At 38.3% G+C, this 19548-nt stretch overlaps 1 protein-coding gene across 1 annotated transcript in view; it reads left to right on the top strand.

Annotated features, from left to right (window-relative positions):
• Positions 1-19548, top strand: part of fstl5 (follistatin-like 5) — a 166292-nt gene that overhangs the window by 80459 nt on the left and 66285 nt on the right. Inside the window, exons 7-8 of the mRNA XM_054597138.1 lie at positions 7765-7961; positions 13732-13852. Coding sequence (XP_054453113.1) covers positions 7765-7961; positions 13732-13852 — 318 coding nt within the window. The remainder of the gene's footprint in view (positions 1-7764; positions 7962-13731; positions 13853-19548) is intronic.

Raw genomic sequence — 19548 nt, 5'->3', positions numbered from 1 at the left:
ATTTTTTTTTACTTAAACTAAAATGTTCCTATGGGGACGGAAGTTTAGTTTGAACAGATGTTATGCATGTAACAAGCGTAACGCCTCCTAGTTTGAACCTTTTTTACATTACATTACATTACAGTCATTTAGCAGACGCTTTTATCCAAAGCGACTTACAGGAAGTGTATTCAACATAGGTATTCAAGAGAACTACTAGTCACCAGAAGTCATAAGTGCATCTCCTTTCTTAAACAAGCATCTCAAAGCATAAGCCAGAGCAAAAGTATAGTGCAGAGGCAAATTACTACGGAAACAATAATTGCAACAGACTAATCCGAATATAGTAAGTGCTACAAACTACTACGAATAGGATAAGTGCAGTAAACAAATACAAATTCAATAAGTGCAGCGAACTGATACGAATACAGTAAGTGCAACAACTAATACGAGTGCAATAAGTGCTACGAGGAAGACTCAGGGTGCCACCCTTTTTGCCACATCTTGCATTTTTTGATGCATGGATATGACAATGTGTTGGACTTTACTGTGTATTATGAGAATGATTAGTCGGTATTTTTCAGCTCTGGTGTCAAACAAAAATATTAAATAAAATGTCATGAGCAAAGATCTGCATGTTGAACACTTTCTGAGCAGTCTTTTGACTCACAAAACAACTTGTGATTCTCACGAGTGATTGTTTATGCTGAAGTTGTTTTTTCTCCGTTGCCTGGAACAGTGTGCATAAAAGGCTGCAGATTCCTGGTGCACAGTGGTGCTCTGCTCAGGTGCTTAGAGACGAGCGGAAATGGTGTCTTGACAAAATTCAAAATATTATCCTACATGCTGTTGTCATGTCCATTTAATTCCTCACATATCTAAAAGTTATAAAACAACTGATCCTTTAGAGCAAACATTGTATCTATCGATAATATCCAAACTTTTATATTGACGTTAATGGCTTCTTCTTATACTGAAATAATTCTTAAAAATGGTGTTTGATCTCCAGCCTCTGCAAATGGACCCTGGATCTCACAGTTGTACTACAGCGGTGTCGAGTCCCAATTTGGGCCCTATTTTGGCCCTTTTATAACGGTTACAGGGATTCAATTAACTAAAGGGGAAACATTTTTTTCATTTTAGAGCAGGATGACAGACACTTGTGAGAATCACCTGCTTAATTATAGATCAATACTGGCTGCTGTTCTGACGTTTCTGCTATAATCGCATTAAACCTCTATTTTTGCTGAGGGTAAAATGTGACTACAGGTAGGAGCTTGTATGAACCATGTGTTTTATTTTACATCTACATCCTTATCTCATAATAGCTGCACATTTCTTCAAATTATTAATTTTGCAACTAGTTGAGCATCAGACAGATCTATTCTTAGTGAGACTTCTAACACGTTGTGTACACTGTCCATGTGTAGACAGTCGCACGTCAGCAGATGTCCACTAAGAACATTTATTTTGTCGTCTTGGACAGAAAGTACACTTCAGATTACTTCAGGTAGCAGTTATGCACTTAAAGCAAGTGAAATGTGAAGGCCATTATTTGGCAGAGAGAAAGAAAAATGTATGGCAGCTGAAAACCTTTTTTTAATTCACATATTTTTTCCATCAGATGACAGTGAAACGCAGCTGCATCGTGCCCATGTAGACAGCCTGTAAGGCCCAATTTCAACCAAAAACCAGCAGGTCTTTGCACTGTATCACTTCAATTAAAGTCCCACCTGTTTGTTCCCCTCCTCCTATTAACCATGGTACAAAAATACACAGATGGGCAAAGCGAATTAACATTCTTGGCACTGCCGTGTAATATTCTCCTTTGTGTTTTCACTTAGTGGCATTTAAACGATTACCTCACTGATTTATCCCTGCACTGACTAATACAACTTTGTCAAACTCGAAAAAGGTAGATGCAGCAGAACCAAAGTTTTATTCCGTATATTCTTCTTTTGTGTCAAAACCGCACAACTACATTACCCACAATGCATCATGGACAGTAAACCGCAGTGGCTCAAGCCGCATACCTCAACTAGAGAGGAGTTGCAGTGCTACAGAGGTCTGCTACCCTCACTTCTTTTCCCCTCTAAACCCCCAGACTTTTATGCCTCCGCGTTGTCATCAATCCATGCGAACCATTATCATGAACATGATAATTCAGAAATCCCTTGAAGGAATTCCTTCATATTCGGCACTAACGTCCATCCCTTATCAGTTAACACGATATATAAGGAGCGTCTTGAAGCGCAGGAGTGGGCGATATTGAAAATCCCCTACTGACTATATTGCTTTATGAAAAATAACGATCGTCAAAAATAAAACTGAATATGGAGACATCTGAGGACTGGAGAGGCATATGTTGCGATACCCAGAAGTGGCTACTGTATAGGCAGTAAGACCTATTTTACACAAGCCCATGCTGAGATCAGTAAACTAAACTTGCAACTTGACTGGTTGGCCAAGGCATACAACCACAAGGTGGTAATAAGTTTGACTTGTTGTTTTCAGTTATGTGCTCCTTCTGGACCCACAAAAGGATTTATACAACTTTTCTTTTTTTGCACACTTATTTACACTCCCCCCTAAGGCCTGTAAACAGACATACATATTTTAAGTCAGTGGAGTTCCCCTTTCAAATGAAATGCTGGTCTGTCAACGTGCTAATTTAGAGACCTTTTCTTGCCAAATCAAGGACTTCCAGAGCATTCCCCTAACTTTAAAAGGCTTAAAAGGAGTAAAACCTGATTCATGGAAGCTAAAACAATTAAAGTATACCAATTGAGAGTTGAAAACAATGACTGTAGCTATTGCATTTTATTAGCAACCCTCTCTGCTCACAGCAGAGCAGCCTGCTGCTACTGTGATTCTCTGTTTGACAAATAGCTTTAATCAAATAAATTCCCTTGCCCTCAATCGATACAGCGCATACGAGTCCTCTCACTCTGACATGTATTTCCGTCCAGGTGGGGACTTGACCTCCACATTATGTGAACAGTTCAAGGCGATTAATAAGAGGCAATGGCTTTGATTGGTGGAACCTGGCCAGCCACTTGCCACATATGGAGCCTATGTGACCGGGGACATTTGTCACAAGCAAGGTCATGAGCAGTTGAAGCCAAACGAGCAGTCTGTGTCCTTCATGTGTTATTTCGAAACAGTGTTGAAAAATTATACCACCTACCATTAAAATACCACTACATTTTGACTAAAAGGCATGTTGACAGATTAACAGCCACTATGAAAAGATACTATTCCAAAGTGTAGTGAAAGTGATGGTGAATTATTGAGTGTAAAAGCTCCTGTGAGTGGATTAAAAAAAGTTTCACAGCCTGACTCTTTGCCACCCAGTTTTGTCATATCAGCTGCTTTCTACAGAACCATTTGCCCCTGGAAAATGTCATCCATTTAATTCATGAATAATGTTGACAAAAGCAGCATTATGATGAAGCATTCCGGTGGGGGTCTTACAGTTGATGCTTCTATTACAACACTGTTACTTCTCCTTGAACAGAGTTTACTCAGCTTGTAATTGGATGTTGGCTAAAAGGGCTCTGTTGTCATTAGTATGTGTGAGAATACTTCAGAAGACTCTGAAAGGAGATGTCTAAAATTGAACCGGGAGAAGGGAAGATTTGGTAAATCAAAATACATAAATTTGTGACTATCCATGATTGAATAAAAATCAACCCCCTCTTTATAACTATGGTGAAAACCATAAAATTTCAGCCGTTGTTCTTGAGGTTGTGGCTACCTGTAGAAGGATTCTAGATCTTTTGAGAACAGCTTGTATGACGTGAATGTGTATAAAAACCAACAGATGCCATAAATACCTAGGATTTTAATTTCACTCCTGCAAAGATCACACCTTTCCATCAAGTGCACTAAATCTGTCTTCCATAAGACGAATTAGGCATCATGACATGCACACCTATGAAGGTAGCAACTGCCACATGATCTTTCTTTTCTTGAAATAACAAATATGCAAACTATCCATTGCAGAACAGAAGTTATATTTTTTAAATGCATTTTATTTGGGATGTGAGTTCACGTTCATTGCAGATTTAATTCAAAGAAATGCAGTCAAGATGAAAATATTTTTTTTATTATATGTTGATATGTGCATTCGTACATTTTAAATCTTTTATTAAATGTGACAGTGAAGAGACGACAAGAAAAGAGAGGGATGCAATAAGTCTGTTGTGGTTTTCAGGACCAACGTCTTAACCCCTCAGCCAGCCATCCAGAGAAAAGTTTTGTAGATCTTTGTAGCCAGCCATTATGTATCTCCTGTAACTCTCTGTACAATGACACAGCAGGAAAAAACATTAGATTTGACAGACATGAGGTGTCAATCTGGGCTTCTCGACTGATGATTCAAACCATCAACATTTAGTTTGTCAAAAAGCATCCCCAATAAAATAACTGAAATTGCTTTTGTTAGTGTGATTACCCGCCTGTTGTATAGAGTAAGCAGGCAGTTCGCATTGTAGTGTGTCCCACGTAGCTCAAAAGCAATTTGGGTGGCTGAGACTTTCTACAAAACCGCAGGCTTGGTTTTACAAGACTGAGAATCCTATCTGTTAATCTTAATACACTGAAAAAATACTAAATAAGATTTCTGCAGAGATGTTACCATGTCCCTACAGGCCTCTTTTGACTGAGGTATGTTGGTTCAGTTCATTTCAGAGAGATTATTGTAGCCATTGTCTAATTATTGCTGACTCTTCCCGGGGCAGACATGCACTGTTTGAATACTTGGGGATGTGGAGACTATAAGTACATGTGTGTGCAAAGCAGTGCGTTTGTGTACACTTGTGTGTTTGTGTGTGTTCGTGCATGTACCAGTGTATGCTCCCTTTGACGTCGCTGACCTTCATATCCCCTGGTTATGCCAGCAGCCATTTATCTTTTATTCATTCTGCCATTTGTGACCAAGGCAGCTTCTCTGGCGCTGGCGCTTGTCAAAACAGAGCCTGTCCCATGATATGCAGCATGCTGCAGCCTGAATGGCCCACGCTCAGACAACTGATGCAGTTTCCACAGCAAGAATTTAGCTCGCTGGTTGCTTTCACCAGACTCTTTCACTGTTTTCAGCTGCCAAAACTAATTTTGTTATTCAACAGATCTTCCTGTTGGTATGCTATCTGCATTGACTCATATAACAGACGAGCTTAGCAACCACCACTGTTGTTGGTCACACTCTGCTAGTGTCATGACGCTTCAGACTGATCAAGCAGCTCCAACATCTGTCAACAGCTCAGTTTGTGTCTTACAGACAGGTTTTCCTGCTAAAAGAAACTGAAGCGTTCGTACTGAGCTCCTTCTCTCCACCCTGGCTATGTGAGCTTTCAATTATTCAGTTTTCCAAGTTATTAAAAAAGAAAGCATTGCAAGAGGAGATTTCCATTATGGACAACATTTCTACAGCCCAGAAAGAAGAGACACTGTTAACACACAAGATAGGAAGGAAAAACAACACAGAATGTATTGTTTGGTTTTGAAACACACACACACACACACACACACACACACACACACACACACACACACACACACACACACACACACACACACACACACACACACACACACACACACACACACACAGCGAACAGTAGAGCAGAGAGGCCACGGTATAGACAGTGAAGTGACCTCTAAGATTACTTGAGTTGACGACAACTTTGCTTGTTACTGTCAGTGCAATGAAACCTCTGTGAGTAAAAGGCCAATACTTTATCAATTAATGATGTCACGATACTAGAAATGTAGTTGTTCATACCAATACCAGTGAAATTCCATGATCCTGGATCACCAATTTGATACCAAACTTAAAGACAAGATCAAAAGAATAAATCCTTTCAACATACACTCCTTTATTCTCTCTTGCATACAGGTATTCACAAATGTAATATTTATCCCTGATGATCTGCATCAAGTTTATTTCTTAACTTCACGCAGTATTCTGATGTCAAATATATTATATATATTAATTGTATTGACATTTTAGATACATTTCTAGTGAAATATTATGGAATTTATATATTGACTTGGCTGTTGAAAACATTACTGTCACTGGTTTAAAAAACACATTTATTGATATTTAAAACATAAACATATTCTAATCCAGTTTATAATTTATTATTTTCTTTAAAATGTATGTAATGATTAGGTAAAGAAATAATCACCAATAAGAGTATTAATAAAGTACCTAACCAATCAGGTGTATCAATGGTATTCTCCACTCAGTTATTCAGGTTTTTATTAAATTTTTCACCCATCTGTAGTTGAAAGATTTGGAGGAAAACATTTTTCAGTCTTCCTCTAGAAAATTGGAATTGTGCAGAACTAAGAAGCTCACTAAATCATCTGTAATCCGTTTAATTTACAGTTAAATCTTTTGTTTACACTAATTTTTTGTCTTTACATGGTAGAATATGAGAAGATCAACAAATGTTTTCTATATTTATTTGGCTTTAAAACAAAGAGACTGTTGCATCTCACACTTTTCTCAGTCACAATACTAAACATTCCAATGCCAGGCAATACAGATTTTACATCTTTGGACTTCACAAGGTCAAACTGAATTGAGATGAAAATGGCTTGATATTCTCCGTGGAAGCCCGTAGTGTTTGGAGAGCCTCTCTCAGCATCTTATGCCCCGACGATGGTCCCCGTTAGGATTAAACAGCTCATTTAAATGCTCGCTGATTGCTCGAGTTGTTTCTCTGAAGGAATGTTGGAATGCGAAACAGGATCCTACACATCAGCTACATGACATGGGATTCGTCTCTTGGGTGATTCTGATTCTGCTTAACTAGTCATCGGCTCTCAGCCAGCACCCAGTTCTACTGAGCGGAGAGCTCATTAACACTCTGACTAAATCATTCTCGCCCGATCATTCCCAACAAAGTGCATTTGTCTCGCAGAAGACTTCCATGCAGCAGCTATTATTCCATATTCATCCTGAGTAGGTACGCACAATGTGGCAGTGATAGCTCCTCCCTCCTCTGAGGTTTGAAAAGCATCACTGTGAACTACAAAGTTTTTCCTGTGGGTTGGTTGACATCCGCTAATATAACTGTTATTAGAGGAGAAACACTGCCAGATCTAACAATGCAAATTTGATGTGACATGTGTCAACCTGTAGTTAGTCATTATTTTTCTCTTCGCCTCGACTCTGCCGTACCTTTCATGTAGTTGACTTCTTTCATCTTGAGCCTTTGATGGCGGATTGTAAATACAACGCCATCATGTTTTCCGTAGCTGTCAGGGTCTCATCACCAGTGTTATGGATTTGCTCGTGAGTTGTTCCCGGTGACGGGGTGGCTGCTCTCTTAGTTCGAGGCGGTGAAAATGCTTCAGGACTGACACTGTTTGTGCTCCCGTAAGGGAAACTAATCCTTAGCATTTGTTATTGTCACTCAGACAATCATAGACATGCTCAGATTTGGGTTTTTGGTGAATATGAACAGGAGGTTATTGTTTAATAAAGTGAGTCGAAATTGTAGTTTTCACACGTTCTAATTGGCTGACATTTGAGACATTGCATCCAATTGTTGGGAAATCATAAGTTCAATGCTTTTAATCATGCTTTTTTCAGCACCTGGGAATCATAAAGATATTTATGAAATATATGTTTGTAGACGGCCTGTTTACATTTATTTAATTTTAGTAAACCAAGCAAAAAAAAAAAACTATCCTCACCGCTTACAGTAATGATTGTCACATGCTTATTAAAAATATTCCCCTTCTGCCTCTCCATTTATCTTTCCTTCCTAGATGATAACTGCAGACTGAGTGACTACCGCCGGCTGAAAACCAAGATTCTGGATTTGCATGACAAACGATACATGGGGTCTAACATCCACGGGGCCCACAAGGACAACATGGCTGCCAGGAAGCAACTGGTTGATATGATGTTCAAGCGCTTTGATGCAGATAACAACGGTCAAATAGATGCCAGCGAGCTCTCACAGGTAAGGATATCGATCAAAAGATGAACTTTGATACACAATAAGATACCTGCTTTTGAAAATTACAACACATACTACTGGCATAAATGTAATTTGCAACAACTAAAAGAATGAAACAGAAGTTGTTAAGCATTGCGTAACTGCACTTGTCTCAGAAACACTCACCACCTTTTAAGTCTGTTTAAACCACAGTGATTTTCAGTTCAATTGATTTGTATTGCCCAATATCACTAATCACAAATTTGCCTCATAGGGCTTTACAACTTTTACAGCATAATACGTTCTCTGTCTTTGACCCTGAAAAACTCCCCAAACTAATTTTTACCGGGTAAAAAAAAGTAAGAAACCTCAGGGAAAGCAAGAGATGAGGGATTCATCTCCCAGGATGGACTGAAGCTCATAGATGTCATGTGAACAGAATGAAAAACATAATGGAATAACAACATAGTCAAACCACATGACAGAAATGATGCATATAATGAGAATAGTAATAGCAATAGTAACGCCAATAACTGCAGAATGATGATATAAATTACCAACATTATTAACAGCAGCAGTGGATATAATAGAATGATAATGATAATAAAAGCAGTAATGGTAATAGAAATCTGACTAAGCGCCACGGCAGCTGGTGCGACCACGGTACAGAAAATGAATTCTACAAATGAACATACGCCAACTGCATGGTCAGGTTTTTAATCTAGACACTTTGATCCCTTCCATACAAGTAACTGTGTCAATTTTCCTCCTCTTACCCTTCCCTCTGGTAGCTGTGCAGCGTGGCTTTAGGTAAATCTTTTGAAAAGCAATGTGGGTCAAAGGAGCCTTGTGCTCATGGGAGGCTGCAGCCTTTGACCAGCGCTGCCAAGAGGGATGGTTGTAAAAAAAAAAAAGAAGCAGTTTTGTGACCGCTACGACGAAGGAGGAAATTATGTGCATAACAAATAATGTCTCCCAGTACCTGAGGACTGACTTTAAGTAGAAAGTATTTAAATCAATGAAAAGGGTAAGCAACCTGCTGTGGTTTTCAGAAACATGAAACCAGTTGCTATTCTTAGGTCAGCTTCTTGCTGATCCAGTAGGATATCCCATCTGCACCGGGGTCACCTTGGTTAGCTCTGTCAATGCCCCTTCGCCCAACGGGGGGAGGTTTCATTGGAATAATTTGAATATATTTTAGAATTTGAAGTTCAAATCATCCAAATAACACTTCAAAAATAGTGATATTTTTTTACCATATTTTCATATAATTTACATAGTTTTACATGTTTTTACATTTACTTGTTGCCCCATGCCAGTATGAGAGACATCAATGTTTAGTGAGTGAAATGCACAGTCAACAAACCATGTTGTTCTGTGTTTTATGGAATAATATTGTAAGAATGCTCTGAATGTGAATTTGAATATGCCCTTTAAAGTCATTGGATATTACTTTGGATTTTCAAACCCCTTGGTGATTCCCGTTAATTCTACTTCAGCTGTACCACTCCACTTCTCTCTAGGTGTGTGAACGACACAAGCTAGTCAGTAATATTTCACATCCAGATGGAGAAGCTCTTCTGTGGGGTTCCTCAAGGGCTGCTTTTTAGCACTCATCCCTTTTTATTCTTGACAAATATGTGCATGTTGGCAGATTTTTTTATACACTATCAGCTACATATGCTCCGAGAAAAAGAAGAGAAGCGAGTATTTCTGGAATAATCAGAAATGAAATAATAGTGGATTGCAGGTGGCCCTTATGGGGTTTTCAACAAAATCTAAAGGTGGGTTTTTTTCATGCATACATTTACGTAGCCTCCTTTGACTTTCATAGTGTGGTTCAAAGACACATAGCTGTGTGAAAACACCGTGTTTGACTTTGTCCTTTTATGGTCTTTAGCTTCAAAATCAAGATTTTGTTGATTACGTTTTTCACTCTGTCATACTGCAACCCAAACCACATGCTTTAGCCTGAAAATATTGAGAAAACTTTTGAGCTCCTGCATACTTTCACCTCGCATCAACATTGCTGCATAATAAATTATAGCATGATAAATATCAGAGCGAAATAGCTTCATCAATTTGATAAATCACTTAATAAACGGAAGCAGTTGTGGGTTAACAGTGCCTCAACATACGGGCGCCTGAATGTAATTATGGATTGGGGCTTTAATGAGTTTTTATGTTGGTGTATTAAATGTTCTCACAGAATGTAATCTTAAAGTAATTAATAGCTCGATGGGAAACAGTTTTCTTTTCTCTCCACATGATGCGAGTTTGAAATATCATATACAATATATATAATGGTTCAGATTCACTTAGATACCACTGTCAGGGCAATCTGCATGTCATTAACCTCAGTGGCTTCGACTACAGAATGTTACCTTATTGACAAAAGGCAAGAGATTTATGCAAAAATATGTTTTGGAGTGAATGTGCTCTCAAAAGGAGCATTGCACAAGCAAATCACACTCTCATCAGCAGTTGAAAGTACCAAACAATGGCTGCCACCCTCGTGCCCTGAAGCGCCCTTTATAATTGGAGTGTTTTTCTGATCTCATTTGAAAGTCTAGGATGGAAATCCCTCACCCTGGCTTACTTGACTTGCCAGAGTGTTCACATGAAGGGACATGGAGCAATTGTTCCTGCCCTTTTAGTCTTGGGTGCCCTTTTGAAATGGCGACTCAAACTTTCTTCTTTTTCCTTGCATTGCCCATATCTATACTTTGACCAAAGACACAATTCCTGAAATTATACCTTTTTTAGCAAAAGGTATGAAAAGACAGTTCCACCATGTACTCTGCTCTAGTCCTGTCTACCTGTTGTGTCTGATAATAATGAGGATAAAGATGTAACTCGTAATGCACTCACATCAGATTTTCCTATTTTAAAGGTTTTTAAAAAACTTGAGTATCTTCCATAAAAACAAAATTTAAGGTCTTAGCTTTTGTAAAGATTGCTCTTATTGTCCCTCCACCAAAGTAGAAACAGTTTGTTATGCAGTTCTGTAAAATCTGATGTTTTTTAATTTGAAATTCATTTGCGAACAGGTGCTAACACTTCAAGAATAAGAGTTGAGCAAATGAAATCCTTGTCTAGACCAGAATAGATATAATTAATATACAAATCTTTGAAAAACTCTGTCTACAGGACCCACACACAAGGTCTGCACTAGAGTAGACCCCTCAACATCCTCTTACCAATGTGTAGGATTTTAGCAATTTAATGTAGAGGTTTAATACAGTATCTCAATTTGTCTGCAGGAAAATGAAAATAACGATGGCTAACGAGGAGACAAACAAAACTTTTGAACATGTTTTTTTAATTGGAAGGAAAAGTGTGTTACATGTGATGGAAAAAGGGAAAGAAACAAGCAGATGTCTATCATATAGCTGGTTTTAAAGGTTGACCACAGTGAAACTAAACTTAGTAACAGTGCCTGATCAGAATTATGTGATTTTCTGTTAGCGAGGAACTGCAGCTTGCTGATGTGACCTTGCCAACAGCCTTTGAAAGTAGGCCAGTGATCAGTACTTTGTGTAACTAGTCCATGTGCGGCTATAATACATATAACACACTGTCAGTGCTACCAAATAGGTTGTGTGTAATTACTGAAATTTGTCTAAAATGTTATGAAGTAGTAAAGATTTGGACAGATCGGTGTTGACTAACCAGCCAATGCACCATTGGCTCTGCAAATTAAACCTTGATTTGAAATAGGCAGGAGCTGCATTCTCAATAAAACATTACAGATGGTTATAACATCAATGATGTGTATCAGTTCATTTAGCTCACAGGGTTGTGCTGAATGCTAGAGAAGATGCCCGTGGTCCCTTCTTACTGTGGTTGAATAGTCACTCTGTACAGGAGAAGTGACTGCAAATATCTTAAGAAACAGAGTTAAGGCCTAAAAGCAAGCAACTCCAAAACCACTTACAAATCTTTCAAAGGCCAACTACATTACTCCAATTCAAAGCACGCAAGCGAGGGATGGAGAGCATATTTTTTAGTCTCAATACCTTTTGAACTGAGGAAACGGAAAGCATTTTCGAGGTTATTACAAGCTCAATTTGAGTTTGGGTTAGATGCAGATAAAAATAAATAACTGCAGAAAATACTTCAAAGGAAGAAAGAGGAAAGACACACCACATTTGGCAGATGAGATCAAATAGTTCAATATACCAAAGACTCAAGCGGCTACTTTATTGTGTAAACCACAGTTATTTGTTACTTGTTGTGATTCTAGGATACGCTAAGGATATGCCATTACTGGTGGCTCTTAATTTTGGGGCAAGTCATCCGGGAAGGGAAGTGCAGTGATCCGATGGACGAGGAATGATGTGTAAAACCGTCCCCTGTGATCAGCGTTTTGACAGCTGATCTGGTGTGATGGATGTTTCACTGCCACGGCCATGCAGAGTGGGAGGAGTAGGACCATGCTTTAGCAGGCTGATGATAAGATCTGCACAGTGTTTGGGGCCCTTTTCACCATCTATTGTGACAAAACTTCAGTTGGGCTACAATAAACTGACAGCTAATACTACGTGTGTTTTATCATCCTTGACATCCAACACAGAGTTTAGATTGGGCACGTACCGTTGACTTATAACCGAGATTACATCCAAACTTTTCAAAGAGTATATTAAGCAGGTATACACAGTAAGTACATGCTCTTGAGTGCTTTTCTTAGGTACAATTTTGAGATATTTAATAGGGTTATACAGAATGTCATCTACTTTATACAATTTAAGTGTCTATTGAGGTTTTCAAATGAATTTAAAATGTTTTTCATCACGTTTTATGAGGTCATCGCCCTAAAAAAAAGAAATCCGACAAGAAAATCTTCAATTTGAATAAAGTAATCATTTGATTGTATAATTTAATCAACTTTTTTTTATTAAATCAACTGTATCTAATGAATTTAACTCGTCTTACTGTTACTTAGCTGTTTTTTGACTGCTGCTAAAATGTTGTTTTTGAAAGGCTAAACGCCTCAATGAAGCTTTGAACTTTGTGCTACAGCTCAAAACTTAAACTTTATTTGTTTATTTCCATTATGCTATTTTTCACAGGCTTATATTCTTAAGAGGTAAAACTCCTGAAACACTTGCAGTTTATATAAGAACTTTATTTTAAGGCTAGGTGTTTCTGCATGCGGCTTATCATCATGGTCACAATAAAACACACATTTAAATAGTGTAAGAATGGAGCTGAAAGGTTTAGGGAGGTAAAGGATGGTAATTAAAGATTAAATTTACTTAACTAGACCAAAATCTTTTCTTAACCTTAACTAAGTGCTGTCAGTGCCAATACATAACCTTGAAAAAGTTAAGTGGTGGTTACTAGCAGATATTCAATTGTAATCTGATATTTGGACTGAAGACAAATTAAATTCAAAAGTGTAAGCATAATATTATGTTATTATGCCAATCTCCACTCTCCAATGTTAATATGTAGTATATCATATGCTGCAAATTCTGCAGTAATAAATAAAAAATAACAACAAATTAAGACAAAAATGTAGCAAAATCATGGAAGTTACTGGCAGCAGCATGTTCTTATGTTCCTGTTCTTCTTGTAAATATTTTTTTTTTCTGATACGTTCAGCATTAACATGATTTTTAACTAATTCTGTGAATTTAATGAGGAAAAGTTGTTAATTAACTTATCTGCAACATTTCCTCATTAAATTCACAAAAAAAACTGAATCCGGGCGACATCGTTGTACTTTTATTCACACCTACAAGCACTGTCCCCTGATTTTAAATTGAACATGAATTCATTCTCATCAAAGGTTATCAAGCAAGAAGGTCTGTCCAAGGATGTCTCCGAGTGCACACTGTTTGACCTCCTCAAGTACAACGACGTCAATGACGACGAGCACCTGACAAAAGAGGAGTTTTACACAGCCTTGGGTGAGTCCAGACTATTGTCAGTAACATGTTTTGTGCCGTTTGAAAAAGTTTTCTAAGTTTGAAGATGCTTATCGCTGTCCCTGAAAAAGGAAGATTTAGGTAGCATCTGCCATTTTTCTGCCCACATTTTCCATTTACATTGTGTCAGAAAACATGGACTATATGTGTCAAGACTGACATTCTCATCTGCGTAGTCTGAGTCAATGCTTTTAATATTGCCTGATGTTTTAATTACATGTGTGAAACTAATTGCTCCCGTCATGTAAGTCTATAAACATTGTGACAAATCATTTTTCACTATATAATTCACTTATATACACAGCAATGCAATAACCATGAATAAACTGTAAAACAAAGGGTACCTATACCATACAAACAACAGAAATCTCTTCCATGTGTTCATTTTAAACCTTGGATTCAGTTCATATTGTTCTCTTACATACTTTCAATCTGTCACAATCTTTTAGTGAGACGGAGTACCAGTCTACATGGACCTACTTTCAAACCTGTCTTAAGATGAACAAACCTTAAATGCAACATGAAAAAAAAAAAAAGTCTATTTAAGTTTTGGTTGTGTTTAAATTCGAAATCAATCAGTTGCGTTTCCTTGGAAACAGTGGTCATTATAAAGTTCCAATCTTGATGAACTTACCCGGTTTATATTATATAGTGTTTGATACCTCGCCAATGGAGGACTTACTTTGAACTCATGATTGTTGCCAACTGTACTGTCGGTCTTGTTGTTTGGCTCTGTTTGGTAGCTGGATAAAGGCGTTCAGCATGGAGTTGGTGCCAAAGTAAGCAGGTCATGACTAATGCGAAACAGTAGTTCAAACCAAACCCCCGCTAATTATAATAAGACAGGTTCTCTGCCACATCTGAGTCACCCCAACACATGTGGACCAGTTCCCTCCTTTTGTTTCCTCCTCATGCTCTTTTTCCCAGTTCCTCTCCGTCTGACATTTTCAGTCAGCTCAATATCCTCTGACAGAAAATATATTCTGACATTTAGCTGGCTTGACACATTTAGAAGTGGGAGAGAATTCATAATCAACCGTCATCTCATCAGTCCTTTTGTATTTGAAGCATTTCTTCGAGCAGACAAAGTCACGGGAGAAAGTGAATCATCTCGTCTGGTATTCTCCACATCATACGTGAATGTGTGGGAGCAGACCCCTTCGGGCAAATCCTGAAAATAAAGTAACCCCAGCCAATCTAAGGAGAGCTGCATTTCATTGAAGAGTTAACTTCGTCTAGCTCCCAACTGCTTCCTCCTCAGTTTTCTGATCTTTTTGCATGCTTTCAGCTTAGCTCCCCTTGAAGGAAATGGGATATTTAATGTTAGTAAATTCCCCCCGCAGTTTGTTTCAATCTGTCTTACTCCTCACTTTTACTTCTTCTTTCAATTTCCACAAAGTATTATTTAAAAAATAGCGGATTCAATTAAGCAGTAATGTATTCTAGTTTTTGTGTCATTGTCAACAACTCTGTATGATTCAAGAATGTACTGCACACTACTGGAGTCCTTGAAGGCATTTGGCCTTTGTTAAATCAATTCTGAATTTATATTTTGAGTGTTTTGCATACTTGGAGGTCAATGTAGTTCTCAGTTGGTGTCTTCTTCACTGCATTCATTGTTCGACCTGCGTCACTCTGCTATATGCTTCGGTGCTTCATAGATGTGAGGCAGCCAAGAAAGAAAGGCTGATTTTAAAAAAAATAAAAAAGGTCACAAATGCAACTTCTCAAGAGACATACAACTCTATTGAACTTTTCAATTCAACTGATTTCCACATAGATGCATTAACCAAAGGAGATAATACAGTCATGGTGCAATGGAGATGAAGCCTTACAAAAGACAGAGACGTTGTCTTTTCAAATCATTGTCACCAGTTGTGTGGCCCAAAGAAAAAAAGTAGATCTGAGCCAGACATGCAAACCAAATAAAAAAAATAAGTGAAAGCTGCATTGTGTTGCAGAGCCTGGAGTTAATTCTCAGTGGATTTAGCAGTAATAGCAGCCCTTTAACTTTATGGGAAGCCATTAGATTGAATGTTCAAATCTTAATTTGCTCCCATGAAGGAGGTCAGATTTTTACCTACGATGAAGGACTTTTTTTACCCTGAAGGTACCCACCTTACTAGGGTTCAGTATCTAGCTCCACTCACCAACATGAGATTTAATCTTATCCCCAGATCACAGTTTGGCTTTATGAATCCTGCCCTGAAACTAATAATCATCTAACATCATCCGTAAGAATCACATTTGGTAATAAAGGCTAATTGGGAAAGCATTTATTTTTATTATATTATTGAATTGACTTAAAAACACCATTCAATCACATTTACTGAGCGTGGCCAATCTATTTTATTACTGCTCTTTCACATACAGTTATAAAACAGCAATATTACATCATCTTTTTTTAGTATATAGGAGGCCCAGTGCACAGCTGCTCACATCATCTCCGCGTCGTGTATGAAGACATGAGTCATAACCTTCAACATGTTGATGCAGGTTGAGCCAGGAGACCAGCAGTGCAGCGGAGCAAAATGGACAGAAATCCGTGGATTGATTTGGCCCCATAGCCCACGGTAACTGTGACTGTGGCAGAAATGCATTAGAAAGTTATAGTTTTACAGTTCATTGCCAGCATAATGTGTGAGTGGCAGCTATAAAATTCTATGCAAATACCTTAAGCTCCGTCGTAAACTGAGCACCGTCACAAAGTAAATCAGTTGATCCAGTGTGTCCAGAATTATGGTGCGGCTTGGAAGCGAACTGCAATAAATGCGGAATGACTCCCCATGAAAACGGCACCTGTCCGACTACTCTTCTAATAAGGACCCTTCGCACACCTTTGTGGGATATTCAAAGCGTGACAACGTTGTTTGTCAGGACAGAAGATAAGACTTTAATGTCCATGCATTATTCATTCCTCCTTTGCATAGACTAGAAGGGGGTTGAGAATCAATTTGCTTCAGCTAGCAGTGAGGCAACTGTCTGGCAGAAGTGATGTCTTTTAATTAGATGATGTTACAGATATGAATGATGTCTGCCACGCTGCTGATAGTCGGCCCCTTGTCATCGTTGAATAATTTGGTGAATGATGGCTTAGTGCATCATGGGTAAACAGATAAGATGTCATCTATCATAAAATGTCATTAACTTTTGGTGGGAGAGTGTCACGATACATCGGGGCATTGTTTGTCAGACATTAACATCAACTATATGCAGTTCACAGAAAGTATACGAGGAAACCTACAGTGTAAACATGCAGCAGTGGCCTTGAACGTACGTCCCTCAAGCATATACAAAGGTTTTTTAATAAATAATTTGTAATTTAGTACAGAACATAAAGCAGATGCCTTATGTAGTTACAAACTGCAGTATGATCTTTGGTATATACAATGATGTTGTTATTCTGTGCCTTAGTTCTGTTTGTAAAGCTGCAATATCATTTTGGCTTTTCAATAAGTAGAAGGTATTCTGTACTGCATGTGACAGGAATAGTCATGATGTTTTTGCTTTTAATATGTTGTAATCTGCATCAATTCTGCATCCAAAACTTTCCTCAATGTCACAGCACAACATAATATTTATTTGATATCATCAGAATAAACCGATAACTCTATCATAACTTTATTTGTTGAATTTTAAGCATATGCTTTCCTTCCTTTCTTTTATTCCATCCAACCCACGTCCTGACTTATGCATACAGCAAAGCACAAAGGAGACAACATCTAACATTTCCAAACAAACTTCAGGTTATTATTTTGAAACCTTGAAACCGTCGGAAAAGGTGATACAGGTGCTCTCAAAAAACACATTTCGCATGTGTTTACATGTGTTCCTTTCCCTCTTTATCATGGAGCTGTGCACTCTGCCAAAATATGATAGTTTGTGCACTCAGTGCTGGGAGGAAGGTCTGCTGTCTGCAGCAGACCAGTCAACATTTGTGATCACTGAAAAATAAACTTAGTAAAAGGTCACGCTCGCAATTTACCAGAGGTAATATCTAAACCAGACCATGAAAAAGGAACCCGGAAAGTTGTACAAGGATGGGTGTTTGAGTTACCATTAAGCACATGTTACTTTTATTTAAGCTTTTATTTAAGCATTTAAGCTACCATATTGAGGCACTGTAAGAAAGAAATAGTCTCGAGGTTAGCTTAGTTTGGGTAGCATTCAGAGAGAGGGTTTTAAAAATCTGCTCCATTGTGCCAGTGTCCTTTTTCAAGGCCTTTGAAGTTGGCTGGACAATCACAGGGTGCGTTGCCTGTGCATCAAGCAGATTAAATGTTATTAGTTTGGGTACACCTACTAAATGCATTTTCTAAGCCTCTAGACACACCGCTTCAAAGACAACAATGAAAATGAATGTGCAAGTGTTCCTCTGACTGAATGCTCCCTCAGGCTAGTTTGTTGGCTTGAATCCCAACACTTACAAAACCTCTTCTTAGGTCCGTGCACAGCAGACTTGCAGTGCACCTCACTTTTTTAACACACACATGTAAATGGCTCATCCCATAGAGAAGCTTCATTTAAACACTAAACCTGAAATATCTTCTGTATTGTCTTGATGTAACACACTTTATAACTCCAGTATTGCCCTCATTCTAGCTCGTCTGTCAACTAAATAAAGTTTATTTATTCAGTACATTACAACTGATTCACAGTAATTTACTGTCATACCAAGTAGAGTGGTAATGCTATTTTGTGCAGCACTGTGGGACATATATCACCCCTTGCTTGTTGTGTCGTGGGTGCTAAGATATTGATCTGAACCGTGACACCTCTTGACAGAACACACAGCTGGGAGATACAGCTCTTTGATATCTGCTGAGGCTAGAAGTCTTGGAGTGCCCGTTCGATTCCCTAAGGGACTAGTGGGAAACTGTGAGAAAGACTGTAACGTGATCCATAATGTTGATGTGCTGAGTTGAAGGTGGGGACTGATAGTGTTTTTTAAGGCCAACACCAGTATATGTACTTTAGGTCTGGATCAGGGATAATCCTCCATGTCCATCGATCTATACTCAGCATATCTACTAAGGGTGTAACAGAACACACGGTTCGGTTTATACCCAGGTTTAGGTGTCATGGTTCAGTAGAGCTGAAAAAACCCAGATAAGAGATATGTTTCTTTTCATTTTGTGTCAACAGACTGAAGTGCAACAATATCATCTTGCTGGGGATTGAGATAGCCTTTTGCCCACTTGCAACTCTGATATATTATTGGTGCACAAACCATTCCTGCCCTGATATCTGCTATCGTTCATATTGAACATACCTGCAAAATATTAACAAAATGTTTTTTTGACTTTTGGTGCTTCTATTTTTTGCTACTTAACTGTAGAGTTTGTCAGAAAAAGGACCATCTACAGTTTAATAAATTAAGGGTCAGGGTCATCAATTCTAAAAAATGTTGTTTTAAAAAAAAAAAAAAAAGCCAACTACCAACCAACAGCAGGGCAGAAATACCCTCAATTCAACCAAACTGCTGAAACTCAGAGAGCTGGTCAAAATAAAACTCTGCTGTCACCCATTTGTGTGTTTGTTGTACTACCTCGGGGCTATTCAGTCCATGTGCACTTTGATAGTTTGCTTATTGGACCAAATCCAATGCGGCAGAAACCAGAAAACAACCCACACTCCACGTTCTCAGGAGACCCCCTCACGAGGATGAGAGCGCTCCA

Source organism: Anoplopoma fimbria, chromosome 4 (assembly GCF_027596085.1).
Source record: "Anoplopoma fimbria isolate UVic2021 breed Golden Eagle Sablefish chromosome 4, Afim_UVic_2022, whole genome shotgun sequence".
Lineage (NCBI taxonomy): Eukaryota > Metazoa > Chordata > Actinopteri > Perciformes > Anoplopomatidae > Anoplopoma > Anoplopoma fimbria.
Note: the sequence above shows the minus strand (reverse complement) of the source record. Positions and strands in the feature narration are given on the sequence as shown.